A 22433-nucleotide genomic window follows, 5' to 3' on the forward strand; every position below is an offset into this window, starting at 1 on the left:
CTCTGCTCACTCATACAAAGCCCAGATGGCACCGAGATTCAGCTTTGCAAATAAAAATGGTAACTCTTGCTGTTTACCACAGAACTGTGTGTCTGCAGCTGTCAGGAGCTCCCTGTGTCCTATCCAGTGAAGGGCTAAATGACAAATACCCTGCACACGGGTTGAAGCAGCAGGAAATGGTTCAAGATGTTGTTCAAGAGCAGTTTTCTGGCTTCCTGCTGATAGCAGGAGTCCTGCTAACTGTGTCCTTTTACAGAGATTTCGCCTCCTCAGGCCTTAAGAAATGGCATGGCAGCTACCTTTTAAAATTTGAACTCGTTTATCTTTTTCTAGGATGAGATAACCCTGGCCTCTCTTGCTCCTTCCTTTTGCATGCCGTTCGTTATTTCTCTGGCATCCGTTGCTTGCTAGCAGCACTGTTGTCAGTTGTCATTTCAGGGTTACATAGCTATGTCTACCTGACTGGCAATGTGGGTTTTTTTCTCATTTATTTAAATGCTTTCATTTACCTCTTGTCATTTTAATCCCTCATTACACGCAGTCTGATCCACCAGACACATGTTGTTCACGAGCTGACTTCTTTAAAGAAGGATGGCTTTAACCAGTGTGGGTGCGGATTCACAAAGTTTAGGTTCTGTTTCTTCCTCTGCTATGGATTTCCTGTTTGATTTTTGACATGTAACTTTACATCCCCAAGCCTTTATCCTCTCCATGGGAAAGGGGTTGGGAGGCAATAATGCCAATTTCTCTCTGTTCTTGTGCATTTTTCCTAGTTTGGTCAATAGTTTTTGGCCGGAGGAGTTTAAAACTTAATTAGACAAGATCATTATCTCTTCTCATCTTTATATCTGTGCCATAGATAGTCCCTGCTGGGTCCTCTCTAGATCACTGTAATGCAAATAATATGTTCTTATTTGAAATGAAAAACGTTTACTATAACCTGTTTTCTCCTTTGATAGCAACACAAAAGCACCAACTTGGGCTGAACTGTGTTTTCTGTTTCAAGTGAGTTTTGTTCTATATTTTTTCCCAGGAAAATAGCTTTCATGAATATTACAAGCATTTTGTAACACTGGAAGTGACAACAGCAGGATAGAGAAGCTGGTTGTGCAGAAATAGAAGCCAGGCTGTGTCTAAAGGTCAGAAGGTAAATGTGCCTATGTCAAGCACTACATAGCTTTTGGTTCTTGAACCTGACCACTGTAGGAAAATCAACATTACAAAAAACCAGTTACCTCTGTAATAGATCCTGTGTTTACTGGGAAAATCTGATGTAATTGTTAACAGGTCAGGTGAAATCCTACATACTGTACACTTATGCTTAGCACATTTCTAATAGGAAGAAGGCAACATGGGTGAACCACAATGGGATTTTTTCAATGGAAAAGCATTTTTGCTTTGCCAGTGTAAATGGTTCCTATCAGACAAGTGCCACGGGTAGGATTATTGCTACAAAAAACACTCAGTAGAGAGGTCAAGGGTTCAAGTGGGCCTCGGAGATCATACATTTTTCTTATGCTTTTAGGAAGACAGAATTCTGACTCTGCTATATATGCTTCTGTTGACTGACCATCTGTACCTGTCTCCAAATTTACTGTTTCAGGATGACTCATATGCATATGAATACTGTTTACTTAAAGAGGAATCTCTCATACATGAGCTTAACCTAACATGCAGAAATAAATAGCAACGAACTTGCATTCTGCAAATAAAATAAAATAAGTAACCCGCTTGTTAACCTTGTATAGTTCAGGTATTTGCATTGCAATAGCACTAAGGCAGTACCTTATTATTTTGGGTGAAGCATAAATGTGTTCTGCCCAGGAGATCTTACTGTTGAAGACAGAACAAAAGTTGGGTAGGAAAGACAGATCAAGAGACTGTAAGTTTGTAGAAGCAGCTCTGAACAGAGTAATAACCATTATTCACAAAACAAGTCACTTAGCAATTCTCATTTGTTTTCTAGGCACTTCATCTGGCTGTTTAAAAAGACTATAAGGCTGACTTTGTTTATTCTTACAGGAGCGCAAAAGATGTACAACTACAGCTGCTATAGCATATTTCTGTTACCAGTTCCTGATGGAGAGGCATGAGGCTATCTGCTTTTGGTTTTTAAGTGAGGATTCGTCACTGTGGGCCAGAGGAAGGCTAAGATTTAAGGTATCACTGCTGATAAATACCAAGGGCTAAATCACCTGCTGTCAGTGAAGTCACACTAACATACGTGTCTTTAAACGTGTTCTTAAATTTTGTAGCTCATTCTTGATTTCTTTGGAACTGAGAAGCTTGATTCGGGTTCCTCAGAAACTTTAGTGCCCATGTGCATTTCTGATCTGAGATGGAAAAAAACTGCACGGGGAGTCACTGCTCTCCTGAACCCACCCACCAACGCCTTCCTGCTGATTTTGCAAGGTTTAATGTGCACTTGCTGCATATCCACGTGGAAGCAGAATTTGAACTCCTTTGGGCTGTACATCTCACTCATTGATTTATTAGGACAATGATTTAATAGTCTTGTTCTCTGGTGATGCCATTAACTTCCAAGCAATGGGGCCTGTTTAGCTGTGTGCAAAGAGCTGTTCTCAGAACTGTTTTTCTGATTAAAGATTAACAGTGCAATAAAAGCAAGAAAACGTGGGCATCCTTGGAGTTAGTTTCTTACATCAGTTGGGTTAAACCTTTACTATCTTTTCTCACTGTGTATCTTCACTGTGTGTTTGGCAATCAAATTCTGCACAGCTCTAGCGTGTTTCCTCCAGTTTAGTCAAAACAAGAGGAAAACTTTCTGCCTTTTAAACTCTTAACTCTTTGACCCTTGCACGAACAACGGCAGAAACCTTTACTAACTGACTAAGGGGAGTTGTCTTTAAAACTTTCTTTGCTATCTCTCGGATTAAAGAGTATTCTGTAAAAACAGTGGAAGTCACTGAGGTGCAGTTAACTGTATAACCCTGCTAATGTCTTTTGAAATGGAAGAAGCAATATGCTTCTCAAGTAAACATCCTTCTTCCAAACAGACCCAGGCACGCTGTTTGCCACAAGCAGCAAATGGTTATTACTGGATGGCAGAATGGTTTCTAAATATATCATGATGTTAGATGAAACAGTTAATAGATAAATTGCAATTATGGTTAATATTTCTTAGACCACTTCCCTGACTTTTGTCTGAGCAATCAATCATCCCTGGTACTTTCAGCTCCAATAAGCTTATGTTAAATACTTCTCTTTTATATATCCCACATCTGTACGCCATTATGCCCTGTGTTTTTTCATGCTATATAATTATAGTCATTAACAGTACGGAGCAGGATTTAAAAACCACAGGCAATACTTAAAAGCATTAAGTCTTTTAACTTAACAGAAGTTGCTTTGGTTCTTCTACAAGAACCACTCATATTTAAAGAGATGATTTATCTTCTCAAAGTCAAGATGAGCACTGGAGAGAGAGCAAAACGAGGCTTCCCCCCGCCTTAATCTCACTCATTAGCTGACATGCTTTCATTTTTTTATTAAGGTTTGTGGTGATCTCTGAAGAAGTGCTTCATCTCTGTGAAAGTGGGATCCTAAAAGAACAAGTTGACAACAGCACCAGAAAGTATAGTGAGAACATTTCAACCATTTAGTGACTAAGGCTTCACAAACTGAGCAATCTTTAAAGAAGCCACAAGAATGAGGTTACAAAAGCATACTTGCTTTCTCTGAAACAGGTGATGGTGTGAAGGAGGTTATCTCCGCTGCCATTGTTAAGAGGGGCAATATCTTGCTGCAAATCAGGTCATGAAGGTGTAGGAATTGTCCCTGGTGTAAGAGCAAATGTGAAGGTGTGTATGTTTTCAGACCAGTGTTAAGGCACAAAGATACCACTACAACAGGTGCAGTGTGAATACCACATATACTTGGAAACAAAAGTCAGGCATCGGAGGAAAGTGAAAATGAAAAACTTTCCAGATGCCAGGTGTAAAATGATATTAAAGCTTTCAAAATAAGTCACAACAAAGACTACGTTTTCTCATAGACTAACAGGAGTCATGTTCTGGAGAAGAATGCAGTTTTCAGCTAAAAGACAGAATATAATAAATGAAACAATTATGAGCATTGAAGGTTAAATTGGGGCTTATTTGCTTTTTTGCTTGGCTTTGGTCTCTTTCTTACTTTTCCACTTTTTTTTTTCTTCCCCCTCTTTCAAGGGTAATGCAACACTCCTGATTTACTCTGAGTTCGGTGGACAGGTCAAAAATGTGTAAATAAATTGCACCATTATTGCTTCACAGAGGTATCTATTCTGGGCCAAATTCCAAACCCACTTAAATCTATGGCAACCCTTCTGTTGGCATCAGAGGATTATAGTTTAGGACCTATGATAGGAAGATGGAGATGCAAAGCATATACAGTAGAGGCTGGTTCTACAGCCTCTGCCATTGTCCAAAGTGATTTTCTAAAACACAGGAAGGGAATGAAACTGGAGACTTTGAACTACCTTCAAGGTCAAATATGCTTTATGTATGTGGTAACCGAGATTTTAAACAAGTCAGCTCCATCTAACAACCGTTAAGCATTTTAAATATTATAAAAGTCATTGTTCAGATTTAAGACTGACAATCTGAACAGATAATTGAATATTCTATTCATCAAAAAAGTCAGCTGTGCTGTTTATAGTTGGGTGGAAAAATGCAGAAAAATGTGTTTCCTTAGTGCAGCCAAGGGTAGAATTTACTCTGCTGATTTAGGATTTCAGTTGTCCATGTATTCACTTTCATGCACTGGTAGATTCTTATCAACAATTTATCTGCAATCTTGTGGCTGAATTTTGTTTCTTTGTGTAACATTACTTTAGCATAAGAGAATGTGCCTACATTAAATTCCTTATAAAATATTCCCAACAAACAATAATTCATATTGAATATGTTTAACCCCCCAAATATAATTATGGCTTAAAAAAATAAAATGGTCCTCTATTCTTTTTGTGGTGCATTTTTCATGCAGACTGTTGAAAGAAAAAGACCCTTTAGAGGAGTGGATAGAAGCTTGATTGCAGTAGGCAGTAGTGGTAACTGAAGATTGTATATACAATAGACCATAACGGCCATTATGGAGCTGTTAACCTCTATTGTGTCAAAATGTAATTAGAAAGTGGCTGAATTTGTAGATTGCTGATCCAAGTGGTTCTTTTAAACTCAACAAAAATGAACTGAAGAACTATTCTGCATTTGAGTTAGAAATCCTTGAAAATATCAGTTTATAATGGAAATAATGACAGACCTTTAACTGTAGCTGCATAGATGATGCTGGTATTAATAATGCAGAAGTACAAGGCAGGGCATTTCTTGGATGCAGATGACTGTTCAAGTGCAGAAAAACTCATTAAAATGACCTAAAGGAGAGTATCGTATTATAACAACTTTTTTCCTCTGTGCCCTTCAACTGTTATAATTGCACAGTGTATGTAGCAACTTGAAAAGACTCAAAAATGTGTAAGTATAATCTCTCGCTACAGTCACCAGCAGCATAATTATATGCATATATTGTGTATTCTTCATCCTGATCTTTGGTTTTGAGAGCCCACAGATTCTGTAGATAATGAATAATGTCGTATCTAACTACAATATCAGCCCTAGATTGCTGGAATACATATTCAGCCTTAAATAATTGCTTTGGCTTTGTGTTGATTCCAAGTAACATAATAGTTATGACTAATTTGCAGTTATTAAATGTAAAAATTTTATATTCTTTTCGCATTTAGGATTCTACAGATTTGCGGATAAGAGTAATTGTTGTCAAGGGTTTTTATGGGAGTTACAGGAACTTGCTGGCTCTGAGGACAAGGCCTAGTAAGGTCAATGACCTAAAATCAGGCTTGTCATGAGATTCATTTTTCAAGATGTGAAGGTTTTAGTTTTTCATTCTTACAATTTGTTACAGTGGCCCTGCCAATGTACTTTTCATGGCTACATCCTTTGCAGTAATCAGAAACCCTGGATTTTCCAACGGTGCTATATAGCCCTACTATCTCGGGCACTCACAGCACAGAAATATTAAGAATATCCCTGCCAAATTCAGTGGAAAAGGGGACACGTAGTTCCTGGGTACCCAGCAGTGTTCACTGTGCTCAGAAACACACCGTATAATACCGGCTTTGTGCAAAACACCACCTCGTCTGATGGAATAGCACAGCTAAACAGGCCAGAGGCATTTGCTGCTATTTTGTGCTAAAGATATTTCACAAATGCCAGTTTTCATCGGTTACTTACACAGGCGAGGAAAGCAACAATTTGGTTCGGGGTTTGGTTTTGTTTAGTTCAGTACGTGGCTTAGCAGGATCTGGACCACGCTGGGCTACAGTCACTTTGCAATGTACTGTACTTTGCAGCACTGAACTAATATTTAGAGATAAAGCTCCAAATCTGTCCTTTGTGCTAGTGTATAATAGGGTATTAATAGCAAGTGGGCCTTATAAAATATTTGACACTCGGAAATTGCTAGTCTAGAAGGGTACACCAGATTAAATGTTAAGTCTCTCAAATCGTGCAAGTTTGCCTCAAAGACATTTTTACAATGCCTTTGGAGAGCTCTTAAGTCTAAAACTTCATGTTCTCATTGAATAACCAATCCTGGCCTAAAGTACAGTGTAATGATGCTTATATATATTGCTCTACTGCCTCTGCAAATGTACTTCAGCCAATTTTGTAAAACACTTTGGCTCCCAGGACAAGAGCAGCCGCGGCAGGAGCAGTCAGCCAGCTCTGCAGAGCTGTGGCACCCGGCTGAAGCGTTGCCATGAGAGAAACGCGGCAAGTACTTCGGATCGCCTGCAAGTGGGGAAACCAATTGAGCTCAGCCCTGTGGTCTCCAGCCAAGTGGGAGCAGAAGGTTAAGGGCCTGTAATCAAGACCGAGAGATCTTCACCCAAGAGCCGAGCCTGACAAGATGGCAGGCTGCTGTGACAGGAGCAGCAGGGATTTGCTGCGCTTTCGCTGCGAGGAGACGGGCTCTCTGCTGAGCGTTGGGCACGGGCTTTGAGTGGAGAGGCCTCTGGAAGTCTGCCATGTCAGAGCTTTGGGCCTCCTGTGGAATTAACAGGTGAGGAACTAGCATTTCCCCATGGCTGGGCTTGCCCCTCCGGCTGCTGCTGAGGGTGGGCTCCCCGCTGGGGCTGCGGGGCCGCCACGCCGAGGTGCACAATGCACAACAGGGAAAGGGCTGCTCGGTGCGGAGCTGCTTCTCTGCTTGCCTCTCCCCGAGGGGACACGGCGGGGCAGGGGGTGCTCCTGCTGCCCGCAGGCCGCTGAGGCCGCCTGGCTGCCCGCACCCCGGGCAGGAGCGCCGCGGGCAGGGGGAGCAGGGCAGGAGGTGGGAGCTTTTCCAGTGCGGGGCCGTGGGGCGGATTGGGGTGAGGGGACCCCCTGGGCAGGGAGCAGGGGGAGCTGGGAGGGGTGAGGGCCAGCCAGGAGGTTTCAGGAGCAGGGTGGTGGGCGAGGGGGCCGGGGCCACAGGCAGCTGTGTGGGTCAGGGTGCGGGGTCTGCGGGGCAGCAGGGCCGTGAGGTGGGTTAGGGGCTGGAGCATGAGGCAGGGCCGGGGGATTGTCCCAAAAGCCTGTGATTTGCCCTCGTTTTTACCCTCGCCTTTTGAACAGGTTCGCTCAGCTGCGTACATGACCTTAGGGTTGCTGGAGCCTTTCACCAAAATCAGGGGTGCAGAAAAAAACAGGTGCAGAAGAGGAGAAGAGTGTGGCGGGGAGAGGACAACCCGACTGAAGGAGAGCAGCGGTGCCAGTGACCACAGTGCGGGGCTCGACACGCGGACGGGAACAACTGTCCCCCTACAATGGTCCCTGTCTGCTGAGGATGGTCAAAAGCACTTGCTGACACTACAGCTGGTGTGTCTGAAGACCGAGGACTCGGGGGGGCTCTGCCAGACTGCTGCCCACCCGCCCAAGGGGCTGGCGATGGCTGCGCTGGCCGGGGCTGTTGTGCTGCAGCCGGCGGTGCAGTCAGGGCCGAACGTGCTGGCGGGCACTGCTGTGACCATGCAGGAAGGTATCTGTGCTTTTTATGACTTAGGGCTGACACAGATTAATGTTTTGCAAGAAAAAGGGCAAGCAAAGAGTTCAGAAAGCAAGCGAACAGAGGAACCGCCAGACATGCTCCTGATTGAGGTACAAGTTCTAGATGTAGTGAAGATGACGATACATTAGCTGTTAGTTTGTACTGTCGCACTGATTCGGTTCTGAATTCAGTGTTATTTTTTCTAGGTATTCAAATTTGTTTGACCTAAGTATCTAATCCTTTGTACAGCTTTTTATAATCCCATGTTTAGACAGGCAAACGAAAAATTTAGCCTTTCTAGGTGTTGAATTTCAGACAAGTTAATTCAGTTCATCAGTTTTGCGCTATTTGGTTTGACAGTCTAGATCTCTTAAATAGTGTTAGACGATTTCTCTTCTGCAATACTGCAGTAGTTGTTAAAGCTGGATATGTAATATGGTCTCATTTATTAAAAGGACATGCAAACTTTGGCATTTATCCTGTTCTAGCTATTTGTTTTATGATTAAATATTCTTTTTCTGTTAAAACTCATGTGCCACCATAGATTATTTCTGAGGTACAGTTGTATTTATTTAAGTTTATCTAGTGCAAAAAAGTATCACAACCTTGGATGAAGAAAGCATCACAATTATGCTGCAAAAGCCCTATATTAGTTTGGTTAAAAATTGGGAGCGTACTTTCTCGTCATTTTCTCTTACGAGGTAAATGTACCGAAATTAAATTTAAAATCTTTTAAAAAACGAGGACGCAGGTTTCTGTGTTCTCAGTACTGTAATCTTAAAATGATGCTCTGAAAGTTTCTATAAAATTTTGAAGAGCTGGGGCTCAATTTTAGTAATTGCTCACTTCCCAGTTAGGCTGCTGTGTGTTAAATGCAATTTTTTTTCTTGCGGTTTTGTCCGTCACGTTTAAGGCTGAAAACCAAAATGAATTAGTAGCTTGCATTTTGTTGATAGCTCAGCTGTTTTGCCACTAGCACCTACCTTTGATTAGGGAAGCTGTAAAATGTTTTATTTTTTAAAATAGATTGACAGAGGTAATGATGTCATTGCATTTCAAAATAAGGTCCAGCAAGTGACTCCATCTGAAGAGGGGAGAGGAAAGGAGCTGCTTTTCGCTCTTGGGGAGAAAAAGAGCCAGAGCTGCAAAGCCAGTCATGATTTGTCAGACACATGTGATGAAGGTGAAGAGCAGCAATATGCAACTCCATCAGAACAAAGAGTTGTAAGAAATCCCAAGAATCCCAAATTTCAGATTTGCGCTCCATGTTGGAAAAGAGGTAAAAGGCTAATAATCTTTGTAGCATTTTTAGATAACATATGTTAAGTTAGATTTTGCAGTGAGGTTGACATTTTACGTTAAATATTCAGTGTTTATGGTTAAGTTTAGATTAAGTTAAATCTAACAATCTGTGGGAATTTGGAAGGCGGAATAATACCCTTCAGCCTTAAGTGGTAAAAGATACTTGTTCAGGCTGTTGTTATTTGCCTTGTGTTCAGGAGAGACATCTTGGATGACACCTAGAAATTAATGGTCTTTTGAACAGTATGTGGTGTGTTGCTGGCTGATGGTGGCGGGCAAGTATCAATGCCTGTCAGCAAAATATCTCCCAGAACCTAAAGAAAAGTAACAGAAAATAGCTGACTAACATTTTAGGGATGTAAAAGTATGTTGCAAAAATTAAGGACTGACTCAGGAGGGAATGGATAAGTGGCTGTTTCCCTAGAAACTGTATGTGTGTACTGAAAAAGCTGGATGACATCAGTTACATTGAAGAGTCTGTAAACATGTGTGTCATACTATCGGGGTATTAAGGTATCTCGGCTGAGGTTGTTTAAAGTATGGAGATTGTACAAATTGTTAACATCCCTTGTTTTAGTTACTGAGTTTATGGGAAGCACATTTAAGCAACTCTAACAAAGCTAACAATGTTTTGTGTGGGCATGAATCCACAATGAATAAATAACAATAAAGTGTTTTTGTTTGCTGCTACTGAAGTGAAGTGTTAACTGCACATTGCGGTGTGGTATAAAGCATTGTATAAAATACATTTTGGTCTCAGCATGAAAATTATTACAGAGAGTGCACATGGGAGCTGAGACAACTGTTCTGGAAAGGCTCTTAAAATATGATGTATTTGCCATTTCGCAGTTTCAGATCTTCAAAACTGAAAGTGTTGCACATTTACTCTTAACTTGTTAAACTCAAAAGAAATTCATTACTGCTGTGCCATGAACTTGGAAATGTTATGTAATCCAAAAAGCATAACTTTATTCTATCACTTCTTCAAGGAATCGGTCCTTTTTTTCCTCAAATTCAACGAATCATTTTAGAGAGGCTTTTACATCAAGATGTTTTGACGTACACTTTACTGATTCAGGGCTTCCAGAAAGCTGAGAATGGCTTAACCTGCCCTTTCCAAATCTTCCAACAAGCTGACTTAGTACTAGTTATACAGTTGTCATCAAGAAGTGTGTTGCACAGGTTGTAAGTGCTTTGATGGACCACGTCTTAATGACACTATATCAAGAGATGAAGTTTCCTCCTGTCTTGGAGCTGACAGCCAGGCCAGGGGTTAGGTTTCCTGAGATAAGAGTCTAAACTCTGTCACTAGCACATGGCACTATTTTTGGGGCAAATCACTTAAGCCTTACATAGATACAATAATTTCTGTTTGACAGCTTGATTTCTTTGTAGTCTATTTTGAAGTCCTTTTATGTAAAGTATGAAGTAGTTTTACCAAAAGTAGAGAAATTGAAATTGGTACTTTTTTAAAAAAAGTAAAGTCATTATTTTGTGGCTTGTATGATCTAAATGTGTCTTTGTTCCCACAGGAGACAAAGCGGTTTTCAGCTGTGGTTTGTGCGCGTTCACCTCTCTCAGAATATCAAATCTTAAGCGTCATGTGAAAAGCCATTCTGATGAGAAACGTCATGTGTGTCCCCTCTGCCTTAAGGCTTTTCGTACAGCTGCTGTCCTGCATAACCATGTGAATGCACATACAGGTATCTAATGTGTGAAAATACTTCATTTTACGTATTGTCTGCAAAATGTAATTAACAGGCAAATTACTTTGTCTTAGAGCCATATTCTGTGATCATTTTGTGTTCAGAAGTTTCTCTGATTTCTTTTGGAGTTCCACACTGAAGAGCCATAGTTAGTAACTCTCTGTGTATATATTCATTTATTTTGTCAAATACCAGTCTAAAAATTTTTGTCAACTGAATATTGACTTCAGTTGTGTCTTGTTCCTACGTGCATAATAGATTTTTTGGTGATGTTTACATTTTGCTATATAACCATATGAAGCAAATTGATAAATCATGTTTATGATAAACTTACGGTGTACATTTATTGTATATAAAAATTCAGAATCTCAAAAAAGGGTCTATTAAAAAATTGTGCATGTTAATCCAGGCAGACAAATCATACCATTGTGTTATTAAATAAAATTCTGAGAAACGGTGTATTCTTACAGGGACCAGACCCCACAAATGCAGTGACTGTGACATGGCATTTGTGACCAGTGGGGAGCTTTCACGACACAGGCGTTACAAGCACACTTTAGAAAAGCCTTTCAAGTGTTCACTGTGCAAATATGCTAGTGTGGAAGTAAGTACAGCCTTAACTGAATCTTTTGGGAGGGTTTGTAGGTTTTCACATATTAAGATTTTAATGTACTGTCAAGTTACATTGTTTTTGTACGGATTTTTAGCCTTCAGAAATTTTGGCTGAATCGGGACCTACCTGTGCATATATTGTGCTGTCCATATCACCCTTGGTTATTGTCAGATTTCTATACGAGATCAGCTCAATTAATTACAGAGGTAGTTGCAGATGTCAAGCTGTAGTATATATATTATCCTTGGCTTGTGATGCAGATGTATATATGTATTCTGAATTGGGAGGAATGGCCGAGCTGGGGATTGCCGTAATACTTCAATGCTGTGAAAGAGGAAACTCCTAATTTTAGCTTGCATACCTACAATATTTATGTAGAACATATCACAATAACAATATCAAAAAGTAGAAGGAATTAAACTTTTGCAATGAAAGTGCGTCATTGGGACTTGAAGGTGAATAAAGACCCTCCTAAACGAGTCTTGTCTTTCATTAATTTTCTTGAGTATTTTCAAATAATTTTACATTTGGCATATCCAAGTAGCCTGAAGGCAGTGGATATCCCCTTCAGCTGATGTAAAAATTGTAGCTTTTTTGTTCTTGTTATAAAATTTCTCCTTTTGTTTGTGTTGACACTAAACATGGAAGCAAGATCATCTGGGGAAGGAGTACATGTTACCTAAAACCACTACAGGCTGATTGTACAGGAAAAAAAGGGGATGGGAAAGTGCTAATTCTGGGATTGATGCAATATTTAAAACTGCAATAAACGTATTTTGTAAAATTGCTTATATTTTAATCGATTATGTCTCTAATGTAAATATTATTGCAGAAAAAAATTCTTATTTTTATACTAGGCAAGCAAAATGAAACGACACTTTCGCTCACATACGGGAGAGCGTCCTTATGCCTGTGACCTTTGCAGTTACGCTTGCAAAGATGCGTATAAACTGAAAAGGCACATGATAACTCATTCAGGTAGGACTCTAATGATCAAGTCTATGTCCTTAGGCCCTTAACATTCCTAGGGCTACAGTGATCTAATTTCAGACTCTAAATTAGCACTTTTTTAATTTGTGATTTTCAATAAGAATGTGCCTGAAAAACACATTATCTTTGAATTTTCTAGATTTGGCTATTTGAAGTCTAACTGTACAGTGCTAGTAGTTACAGTCTTGCTGTACTTCCTGAGCTTTTTTTATATTAGAAGAACAGTCTGGAGACTGTTGCTGTTAGAACATGGATGTTGAGATCAGTGGGAGTTTTGCATTCGTGTCAAATAAGTAGAGTTTCTAAATGTATGCTATATTAATATGTTTTTTTATAGGTGAAAAGCCCTATGAATGTTACATTTGCCAGGCCAGATTCACTCAAAGTGGTACCATGAAAAGCCATATGTTACAGAAGCATGGAGAAAATGTGCCAAAATACCAGTGTCCACATTGCAGTGCCCTTATTGCACGAAAAAGTGACTTGGGTGAGTTTAAAGGAAGAAAGTCAAAATAAAATGTAGAGATAATTAGAGGTGAAATGTCTAATTTTCACTGCTTACAATGATACCAAATATGTTATATATGACTTTATGATCATTACAGAATATTTATATGGAAAATATATTCGTTGTTCTACAGGCAAGTTTCTCTTACAAGGAGATATGGTGACATCTTGTGGTTGATGTTTTAATTTGTTTGAAATTCAAAGTAGCAAACATTTAATTTTCTTTTTTTTTTGCTCGGTAGCTGTGGCATCGTGACCTTCTGTTATTCAGTAAGAAGGTACCTCACAAAAATGTATGTCCAGGTTGTACTGAAAACTTTTTTCTCAAAGCCAAAGAAAATAGATCTGTATAAAGCCATTTCAGTTCTCACGTTGTGTTTCTTTCTCAGCTCTAGTTAAAATGTACATATGTGTCTAGTTGTATGAGAAACTAAATTAGATTGAATGTTTTATTATATATGGGGTTTTTTGCATATACCAAATCAGCTTTTACCTCTTAATCTTAAATTGTACCGCGTGTTGAGTTGCTGAACGCATTGTGTAGTTAAAGAAACACAGGTAATTGCATTAGTTAGTAAACTACAAGTTATATTTCAAGTTTGACTTCATTAGTCCATCAGACAATGGTTTTACTTGCTTCCAGCATTCAAAACTCTTAGAATTCTGAATTCTATTACATCTGTATCAAAGATTATTTTCAGGCAATATAGCACTCATGAAAAATTGAAGGTGATACAATAAACTCAAATGTCTCTTGGCTGGTTGAGGTTTTTTTCCCAGAATGCAAAGAACAAATTATTGCATAAGTTTATCTTCGTTCTATAAGCAGATGATGGAGTTTTTTCCTTTGCCATCACTATCAAATAGCACTGATATGCAGGTTGATACTGAAAATAGAAATGAAAATTATAATTGTAACTGAAAAAGAAAATTAAAATTTTGTACAAAACATAGTTCTTGAAATAAAAGCCACCACGATTTTCTGGGAATGTTGTATTCTAAATTTTTTGTCTACTCTTGTTTGGAACAGTGCTTGCATCAAGTACCAGTAAAGTTGTCTTTATCCATACTTTTTATATGTAAATTCACCTTCTTTTCTAGGAAGAAAATGGTTTTGTACAAATGAGAGTTTTATTAATAAATCAGTGTATTAGAAATATAGCATATTTACTGTATTTGAGGCAGTATATCTGACTAATAGCAACAAAACTTATACAAAATTTTAAGTTTCCAGAAATACTTGAAAAAGCTGTATAAAATAATATTTAGACATACAAAGATGTCTTTAGCATCTATTTATGTTTTCAAATAAAGATCCCATTGAAGTCTATTAAGTGTTTGGAAGGTAGAAGCAGAATTGTTATTTACGTATATACAATTTCTTTTTTCATGTATTTTTGCACTAACTTGTGGAAATTTGTGGAAATCAAGAGTTTACCATTAAAACTAATTGCTTTTAATAACTATTCAGGTGTCCACTTGCACAATCTGCATTCCTACATGGCAGTGGCGATTAAATGCAGTTACTGTGAAGCTGTTTTTCATGAGCGCTATGCTCTTATTCAGCACAAGAAGACTCACAGAAACGAAAATAGATTCAAATGTGATCAGTGCAGCTACGCATGTAAGCAGGTATTTAAATTCACTGAAAAATGATTGCTTATTCAGTTGATGGTTTGCTAAGGTAGGGTTGGCTTTGGGGTTATATTTACCTTAAGAAGATAAAATCTATGACTGCAATCTAACTAAAATAGTGTAGTTACATTGATTTGCAAGATAAATGGTTCACAAATAAACAGTAAAATTGAAATGCAGGAAAGTCCGAGGCTATTTTCTTGATAAATCTTTTGTACACGAACTGCTTAGAAGTATAAAGTAAGAGCAATCACTTTCAGCGATGTTGTGATGAGAACAAAATGTAATATTTTCACCTTAAATGTGATTTAATGTGTCACAGAATAAATTCGGTCTGCACAAAGTTTTATTTTAAAGAACACATTCAGGATAGCACTGCTTTGGCCTCCATCTGCTGGAGTGTACCATTGCTCCATTCTCATTATTTTCTCTGCTAACCTTTTTATGGTTTGGAGGAAAACCTCAGACCCTGTCCAAGTCAGTGGGCAGTATCCCAACGTGCTCTTCAGCATCTGCTTGCAGCATGGAGGTTCATTAAGCAACATCCTTGCACTTTTCTGTGTGCCCAGGTATTTTTTTTTGAATGTGTCACAGAGCTGGATAGGTACGTTACAGATATTTTCTTCATTTCAGAGACGACGCTTAATTGCGCATCAACGAACCCACACTGGTGAGAAGCCCTTCATTTGCTTGTGCTGCAGCAATAGTTTTCGACAGAAGCGGCTTCTCACTCTTCACTTTAGGAAGCACCACGATTCTAATTCTAAGCCAACAATTTATGAATGCCCGAAGTCTGGCTGGAATCTTCACTCCTTAATGCTAAGCCAGCACAACTTGTTTTCTTTCCTGAACCTTACATTGGGGAATTAATAAAGAACTTTATAGTATCCCCCTTTAGGTAGAAAATATCTGCCACATTGTGTTTTCAGGGTTGGTACTGGTTTGTGCAGTCCAGTATTGAAGTTACTAATGTTTAATAGAGTAGCCTTACATAAAAAGGCAGCGTGGAGGTATGAATTTTAAAGACAAATTAAAGAACGTGGAAAGATAATTGAAGTGTGGGAGTGCTAGGACCAGTTCAGCAAGGAAAGGAAGAAATTATTATTCACTTCTACAAAGCCATATGCAGTGAGAACATGTCTCTGGTTTGGACTTAACTGTGCACACTTCTAAAGTAAATGTAACATTTTTTCCACATACAGATTTCATATGTAAAACATTATTCCTTATCCAGGAACCAAAAAATCATAAATTTGATTTTTATACCCACCAAATGGCAGTGTTCTTTTGAAGCAGAATTTTAATATGTATTCTGGAAAATCGTCAGGAGTTTTATGGATGTTGTTATCCAAGTCAGTCTTTCACTTAGTGTTCCAAAATTTGTCTGTCAAAACCATATTTGCTTTTTGCGTGCATGTTAAATTGCTTACATACATTAATATTTGATTCATATATTTATGCTTCATTATGCTAACAGAATAATATGCATAAGCATGCTGAAAATTGTGGATTGGAGAGGGCAAAAACTGCTACACCCAGAAAAAGGAGCAAGGGCAAAAATAAAACCCATGAGAACCCAAAGCGTGTGAAGCAAGAAGGTAATCAGTGAATAAGTTTGAATTTAATCATGTAAATTAGAATCAAGAATAAAAGGCTAAGGCAGTGAATCTCCCTGCTGTTTAATTACTGTTTCACAATGAAGCTAATTTAAGTGCTAATAATGGAAGAATACTTTAGAGTAGTCTTTATTGTGTGTCAGAAATGCTTGTCATGAGTTGGGTCTCTGCTCGTGTACTCATTCTGGGACTTCTATTCCCCTGCTTCTGCAAATGTCTTCCTAAACTCCCTACTTGAAAATGCATTTTTCTTTTCCCTCTTGCAAATTCCCTTTGCCTTTAAAAAAGAGAATGAAACACATCATTACCGCGTTGAGCCACAGTGAGTTTTCTTAAAAGCTCATGATTTATAGTATACTGCTTTAATACAGATCAGTTGAAAACTTTTCAATTTCAGAACTCAAGTTGCGTGTTCATCACAAAAGATCTAGCACATCTTAATATAGAAATTGTTCATCTTCTTTCTCTCAGACCAGATAGTGATCAAATAATTATAAAAATGCTACTGATTTAAGTAGCTGGACTCATTCTGTTGTACCGCAGAGGTGATCATGCCAGTTTTAGAGCTCTTGATTCAGCATGTCTGTGCAATCAGAAACTCACTTCTGATTACTCAGCGTTACTCATTATGGATAGCTCTTGAGCACTGAACATTCATTCTGTAAACTTCAATATAAACCAAAAGATAGTCCATAGTTTATCTCTTTCCTTCTTCTGCTTCCTCATCTTCTTTCACTATGTTAAGATTCCCAGAAAGTTCATGTTTTGGCAGACCAAAATGCCAGAGTAATTGGTCAGTTGAGTCTTGTCAGTGAGAACGCCACAGAAATAAATGAAGTGCCTTTTCTGTCTGGGTTATGCTAGTACGCTCCTGATACTATCATTTATGTTTTATCTTATTTGCAATTCTAAAAAAAATATGAAGTATTCTTTTTCCTCTGAAACAAACCTTAGCCTGTCACCACATCTGTAGTATTCTAGCAGTTTCACCTTACAGTCTAAATTCGACCCAGAGGAGTTGTCTGCTCATATTTTCATGTAGGTGCATTTCTGTTGGATTAGGCAAAGCACAATACACAATATTCAGGTCAGGCCATGGGCCTAATGCTGAATCTGTGCACTGTTGCAGGGTGAGACCTAGTTGTTCCTGAGGTCACTTTCAGGGCCACCAGGGTCAAAAAAATAGCTTTGCCTGACTGAAATATCCTGATATTTGTGCCCCTCTGCTTCCCAGATGCCATTTGAAAGCCATAGTAGTCTCCTGGATAGGATTCTTCAGGTGATTTTTATAGAGCAGGAGACAAGAATAGACATACATCTAAGGCCTGGGTGTCCTAAAACCTTACATTTTGATATATCAGATTTTATCTACACTGATTCGGGGCCAATGACACTGAAAGAAAATTTGACATAGTGAAAGGAAGAAATGTTGGAGCTTTTCTGAATCTAATGAATATATATCAGCAGCTGAGTTTACATTAGCATTGACACTTGTGTTTTCCCTGGTAAGGCTGTAATGTTATGGTTAGAGAGTAATGTTGCAGCTGCAGTGTTTACATTTTTGCAGTAATTAGATTTTGCTGTTTATTAATGTTTTGCTACGTGGAAACAATTTCTTTTCAATATCTTGCAGACACCTTCATCTGGAAGCTTGGTATTTTAGAGCTAAGATAATGTGTCTTTAGTTGTTGTTCATGCAAATACTCAGTCCATTAATTGACTCACACAAAAATTATAAATTTTTGTGCTGGTTCCAGAAGGCTTTTTCCTAAAGTTGACATTTGCGAGTATATGTATCATTGTCCATTTCTTGCTCAACTTGCAGGGGCCTGCAGGATCCTGTATGTGGCTTTACAACTGTAATATAAAAGATATACTGTTATTATATATCGGCTGTATTTTTTTCTGCTACATTAAATTGCCTGATTGTTAAATGTATCGAAATATTTATTTATCTTTCTGGCTAATCACTACTTTTGTTTGTTTGTAAAGTTGACCTGGAATCACTCCAAGATGTCTCCGCTGTGAAAAATGAACATTGTCAGTGAGTTTGTTCCTCCTTTAAATGGAATAGAAACAGCAACTCCGAGAGAACAGAAAACAGAAGTGACTTGTGAAATGATTTTCAACATGATGGACAAATAACTCTCGAACAGACTCTGGTCTTCTTTGTTTTCACTGGTTGTAACTGACCAGTTTGAAGTGTGTGACTGTGTCTAGTTAGAAAGCTGTAGAAGTCATTGGTTGAAAGCTGTTGAAACTCTTCTGTGCTCGTTTTTCGTTTTGTTGCAATTTCTACTGTGTAACCTAAACAATATTGCTAAAGTGCGAAAGTTATAGGCAACCTTCACGTGTTTTATTACGTATGTGTAATAACAGAATAAAGAAAAAATTAGCTGATTTCAGAGTAATTTATGAAAAAGTAGATAGATTTGTTTCACCTTGCATTTAATTTTTCTTCCAGATGTACTCACACAATTGCGTACTGAAGTAAATTTATTCCTCGGTAGCTCCGTAGAATTGAGAGCTGCATGAACTTCAGTCTATTTGTAGTTTCCTGAGGTGAGCACATGAAAGGCAATGATTTTTTGATGCAAGGAGCACTTAGTAATCTCTTTTCTGCAAACACATTCGTTTCTAATAGAATTCACGATGCTAAACCACAATTTTGTACTAAAAAAGCACAGGGTTTTATGCCCCATACTTCTAGTAATCGTTTAATGTTACTAGCTCCATTCTCTTTTCCTGGTGGTTTTCAACAGGTATAATGTCATTATGTTCAGAAGAGTTCCTTTAGTTTTACATCAGCATGGAAAACAGTGGCAGAGGAAGGTCACTTACTTTTTGGCTTGTTAGATAAGTTCCTGCAAGCTTTGGGCTCTGCTTTCACAGCTGGAACACCTGCCTGTCCTGTATTTTTCCCCACGTCCTGGGCATAATTTTCCTTCATCCCTCTTGTTTCAGCTCTAGCAACCATCTGGCTGTAGGGTGAGTTGGATCAGCATGCAGATCTAATTAGAAACTAATCTGTTCTCTTGTCTTAGTTTGGGTCAGATCAATTGGCTGGACAGACTTAGAGCTGCATGATCGTTAGAGCAAAGCGTGTGTTGGTGTCAGAAAAGTACAGAACCACCCTTTTCTGGGAATGCAAAACATTCTGTCACCTGAAACTACTTCATGAGGGCAGGTGGCAGCTGTTTCCATCCCCGCTCCTTCTCCTTTAAACAGCCTTCTTGCCCTTGTTTCCATGTAAGATTGTGATCGTATATTTGGCACTAGATCCGTAACACACCCATGACTCTGATTTAAATTAGGCCTTCAATAAAGCACACTTGTATTATTTAGGAGAGTTCATGTTTATAGTACATTTAAGAACTGGAGAAATTTTAACTATCAAATACAATTCTCTGGCTTTGTTTGGGCTGTAAGAACTACTGGTTTTACTGCTTAGTTAATAATTAATACAGTTGGAGTTAGTACAGTAAGTACTGTTGATTTTTATGATTAGTTACAATGATCACAATTCCCATTTATGCACTCTTTGCTCATTTTTTGTCATTTATAATTAATACATGGAAACCTGTTGAATGTTTTTAAAATATTTAAGATTTTAACCTTTAATGCTGCTATTCTATGTTTCATTACAAATAAGGACTAGCATTGCTAACCGGTTTTTAAGAATATCAGGTCATGTAACAAATAACGTTAATTAAAATGCCAAACCCTTATCCTAATTTCAAGATTAACATCTGTGTTTAACTTCATTATAAATATAATACAGAGCCCAGCAAGTATAAAATAGTTGGGGTTTACATGCTGAGCAAGCTGAGTTTGCTACTTACGCTCATGCAGTCAGGAGCAGTAAATTTTGCTCTGCGCTGTTCATTCCGGATTAACTGCAGTTCGAGGTCTAAATACTGGACATTTTCACTTTTGTTACTTTGAAAAGTCTGTTAAAAATGAAAGCTTAGGGCTTGTTTTCTTTTTCTACTTAGTATATTCAATAAACAGCTTTATCCTATACTTGATAATGTCTACATGCCGGCTCTACCAGGATAACTTTTTAAATTTGGCAACTGCTCTGCTGCTAGTAAGACCCAAACTGATGGCGTGCTCAGGAGCTTCAGCTGTCCTGCAATGTCTTAAGTGTCTCTGTGTACATGGTTAGGAGATAAGGGTGTCAGCATTAGCAAGAGATACTCTCTTAGAGGAATAAATGATCCAACTTTAGAAGATAGGCACCACTCTACACTAGAGGGGCCTCATCAAGACCTTGATCAATTAGCTCAATCAAATATATGAATAGGAATTACCACTGTGGTAATAGAAACCCCGTTCACTTTTGTAGCCTATGGTTTATCAATCACTGAGAAGTCAGTGTATTTGAATTTATCAACATCGGCTTGGTCCTCCTTCCATTATAATGTGTTCTTTGAGTGTTTAATAAAGATTCATAATTATTGTTTCGTGTCTGTTTTCACAATGGTAACGTTTATCTGGTTTTAGTAAGTTAATGATGTGTTCTGGGTGCTTCGTCAAGGATACTTTCGACCATGATAATTACATAAATAATATTGTTGACTTCTTTCTTGTTGTGCCATTTCCGTTTGTGCCATAAATTCTAAGCAAAGGATTTCTTTGTTAAAATTGATTTTAAGAGTTTTATAAGTTCTTTGATCCATTTTCTGACTATATGTTGTTAATTAGAACTGTTAGTAACAAATCTCACTCATTTTGTGCTGACATCTGAAAATCGGACTGCATGAAGTGGAATATGAATGTCATAATAAAAGACGTTGCTATCTCTGAACTTGGAAAATTATTATTTAACTAGTTAGAAGCTAGGAATGTGTCCTTTGGAAAATCAAGGAGAATGCTTTGGCCTCTTCAGAAGCCATTCCAAGTGCTCTCATGCTTTTTAACCACAAACAGTGTTTGTTCTTCATGATTAAGAATTTGCATCGCTGTGGCTTTCAGATGGTTATTTTACAAAGATAATTTAATGACAGTGTTAATCTACTGTAGACAAGTACACATGTATTACTACCTTTTAAACCAGTACATATTCTGAACAGATGCCAATTTTAAAATATTTTAATTTGGTAATTACAGAAGAGTTGTTAAATATACAGGAATGATCCGAGCCATGGAGCAGGTAGTATTCTCTAACAGTGTTCTCAGGTAATTCTGTTATTTGGAAGATAAGATTTCTCTGTAAGCAGAAGCACACAGTCCAAGTTTCCTCTGCAGGCAGAAATTGTCTGCACTTTAAATAGTTAATGTGCGAGGAAAAGCACAGTTCCTGCACAGGCAGGTGTAACACATCATACCCAGTAGATAAAAGCAGATAAAGTAAAAACATTACTCTGCATGCATTTTTACTAATTAAGTTCCATGACATAACGAAGACCTTGAAACACAGTAACATCAACGATGCTAATTTGTGGCATGTGATGATGCAAAAGTCCATTTTGGTGAGAGTCTTCAGAGACTTTCAAGAATTGTTCCCCCCCCGAATCCTAGAACCTGCCAAGGAAATGAAGAAAAGCAGCTGTTGTCAGCAAGAGTGGGGCTGTAAGTTGGAAGGTTGTGGTCTGGATGATGGCGTTTAATTAAGCGTTGTGCTGCGAGTTAATGACTGATAGCGGTAATTAGCAGAGCTGCCCGTAGAGGGCAGCACATGTTCGCATCTAGTTAAGCAGAAGAGCGAATGATTCATGTCGAAGGTGCTTTGATTTTTTTTTTTTTTTTTGTATGTCTTCGTTTTGACTAATTAAGGTATCCTGATGATTTTATGCATGTCAAGGCTATATAAAAAGAATTCTTTGTATTTTTTTTCCTTAGCAGGCTAATAAGTCCCAGTGTCAGTACTAAGTGTCGTCTGCTCCGGCTTAGCTGGGTGAGTTGGCTCAGTGAAAGGTCAGGCGAGTGCCGCCAGCGCAAGGGAGATGTAGGGAATGTGCATTAGGAACATGTTGATATCTTTTCTGTTGCTGATAAATCATCCTAACACATGAAAAA

General features: G+C 38.4%; 1 protein-coding gene across 1 annotated transcript; it reads left to right on the forward strand.

Annotated features, from left to right (window-relative positions):
* The first annotated feature begins 7943 nt into the window (after nt 1-7943).
* CTCFL (CCCTC-binding factor like) lies at nt 7944-18460 on the forward strand. The gene is made up of 11 exons (XM_065645420.1): nt 7944-8153; nt 9109-9322; nt 10878-11048; nt 11522-11655; nt 12522-12642; nt 12992-13141; nt 14633-14793; nt 15430-15587; nt 16124-16148; nt 16274-16394; nt 18405-18460. The coding sequence occupies exons 1-11, from the start codon at nt 7944-7946 to the stop codon at nt 18458-18460; spliced, it is 1521 nt and encodes a 506-aa protein (XP_065501492.1).
* The last annotated feature ends 3973 nt before the right edge of the window (nt 18461-22433 follow it).

This window comes from Caloenas nicobarica, chromosome 15, assembly GCF_036013445.1.
Source record: "Caloenas nicobarica isolate bCalNic1 chromosome 15, bCalNic1.hap1, whole genome shotgun sequence".
NCBI lineage: Eukaryota > Metazoa > Chordata > Aves > Columbiformes > Columbidae > Caloenas > Caloenas nicobarica.

What these genes read in the sequence shown, in the direction of transcription:
- CTCFL (XM_065645420.1), top strand. Translation starts at nt 7,944, where the DNA reads ATGGCTGCGCTGGCCGGGGCTGTTGTGCTGCAGCCGGCGGTGCAGTCA. An exon ending in CGCTCCATGTTGGAAAAGAG is followed by an intron (nt 9,323 to 10,877) that starts GTAAAAGGCTAA and finishes TTGTTCCCACAG; the next exon opens with GAGACAAAGCGGTTTTCAGC. An exon ending in CCATGTGAATGCACATACAG is followed by an intron (nt 11,049 to 11,521) that starts GTATCTAATGTG and finishes GTATTCTTACAG; the next exon opens with GGACCAGACCCCACAAATGC.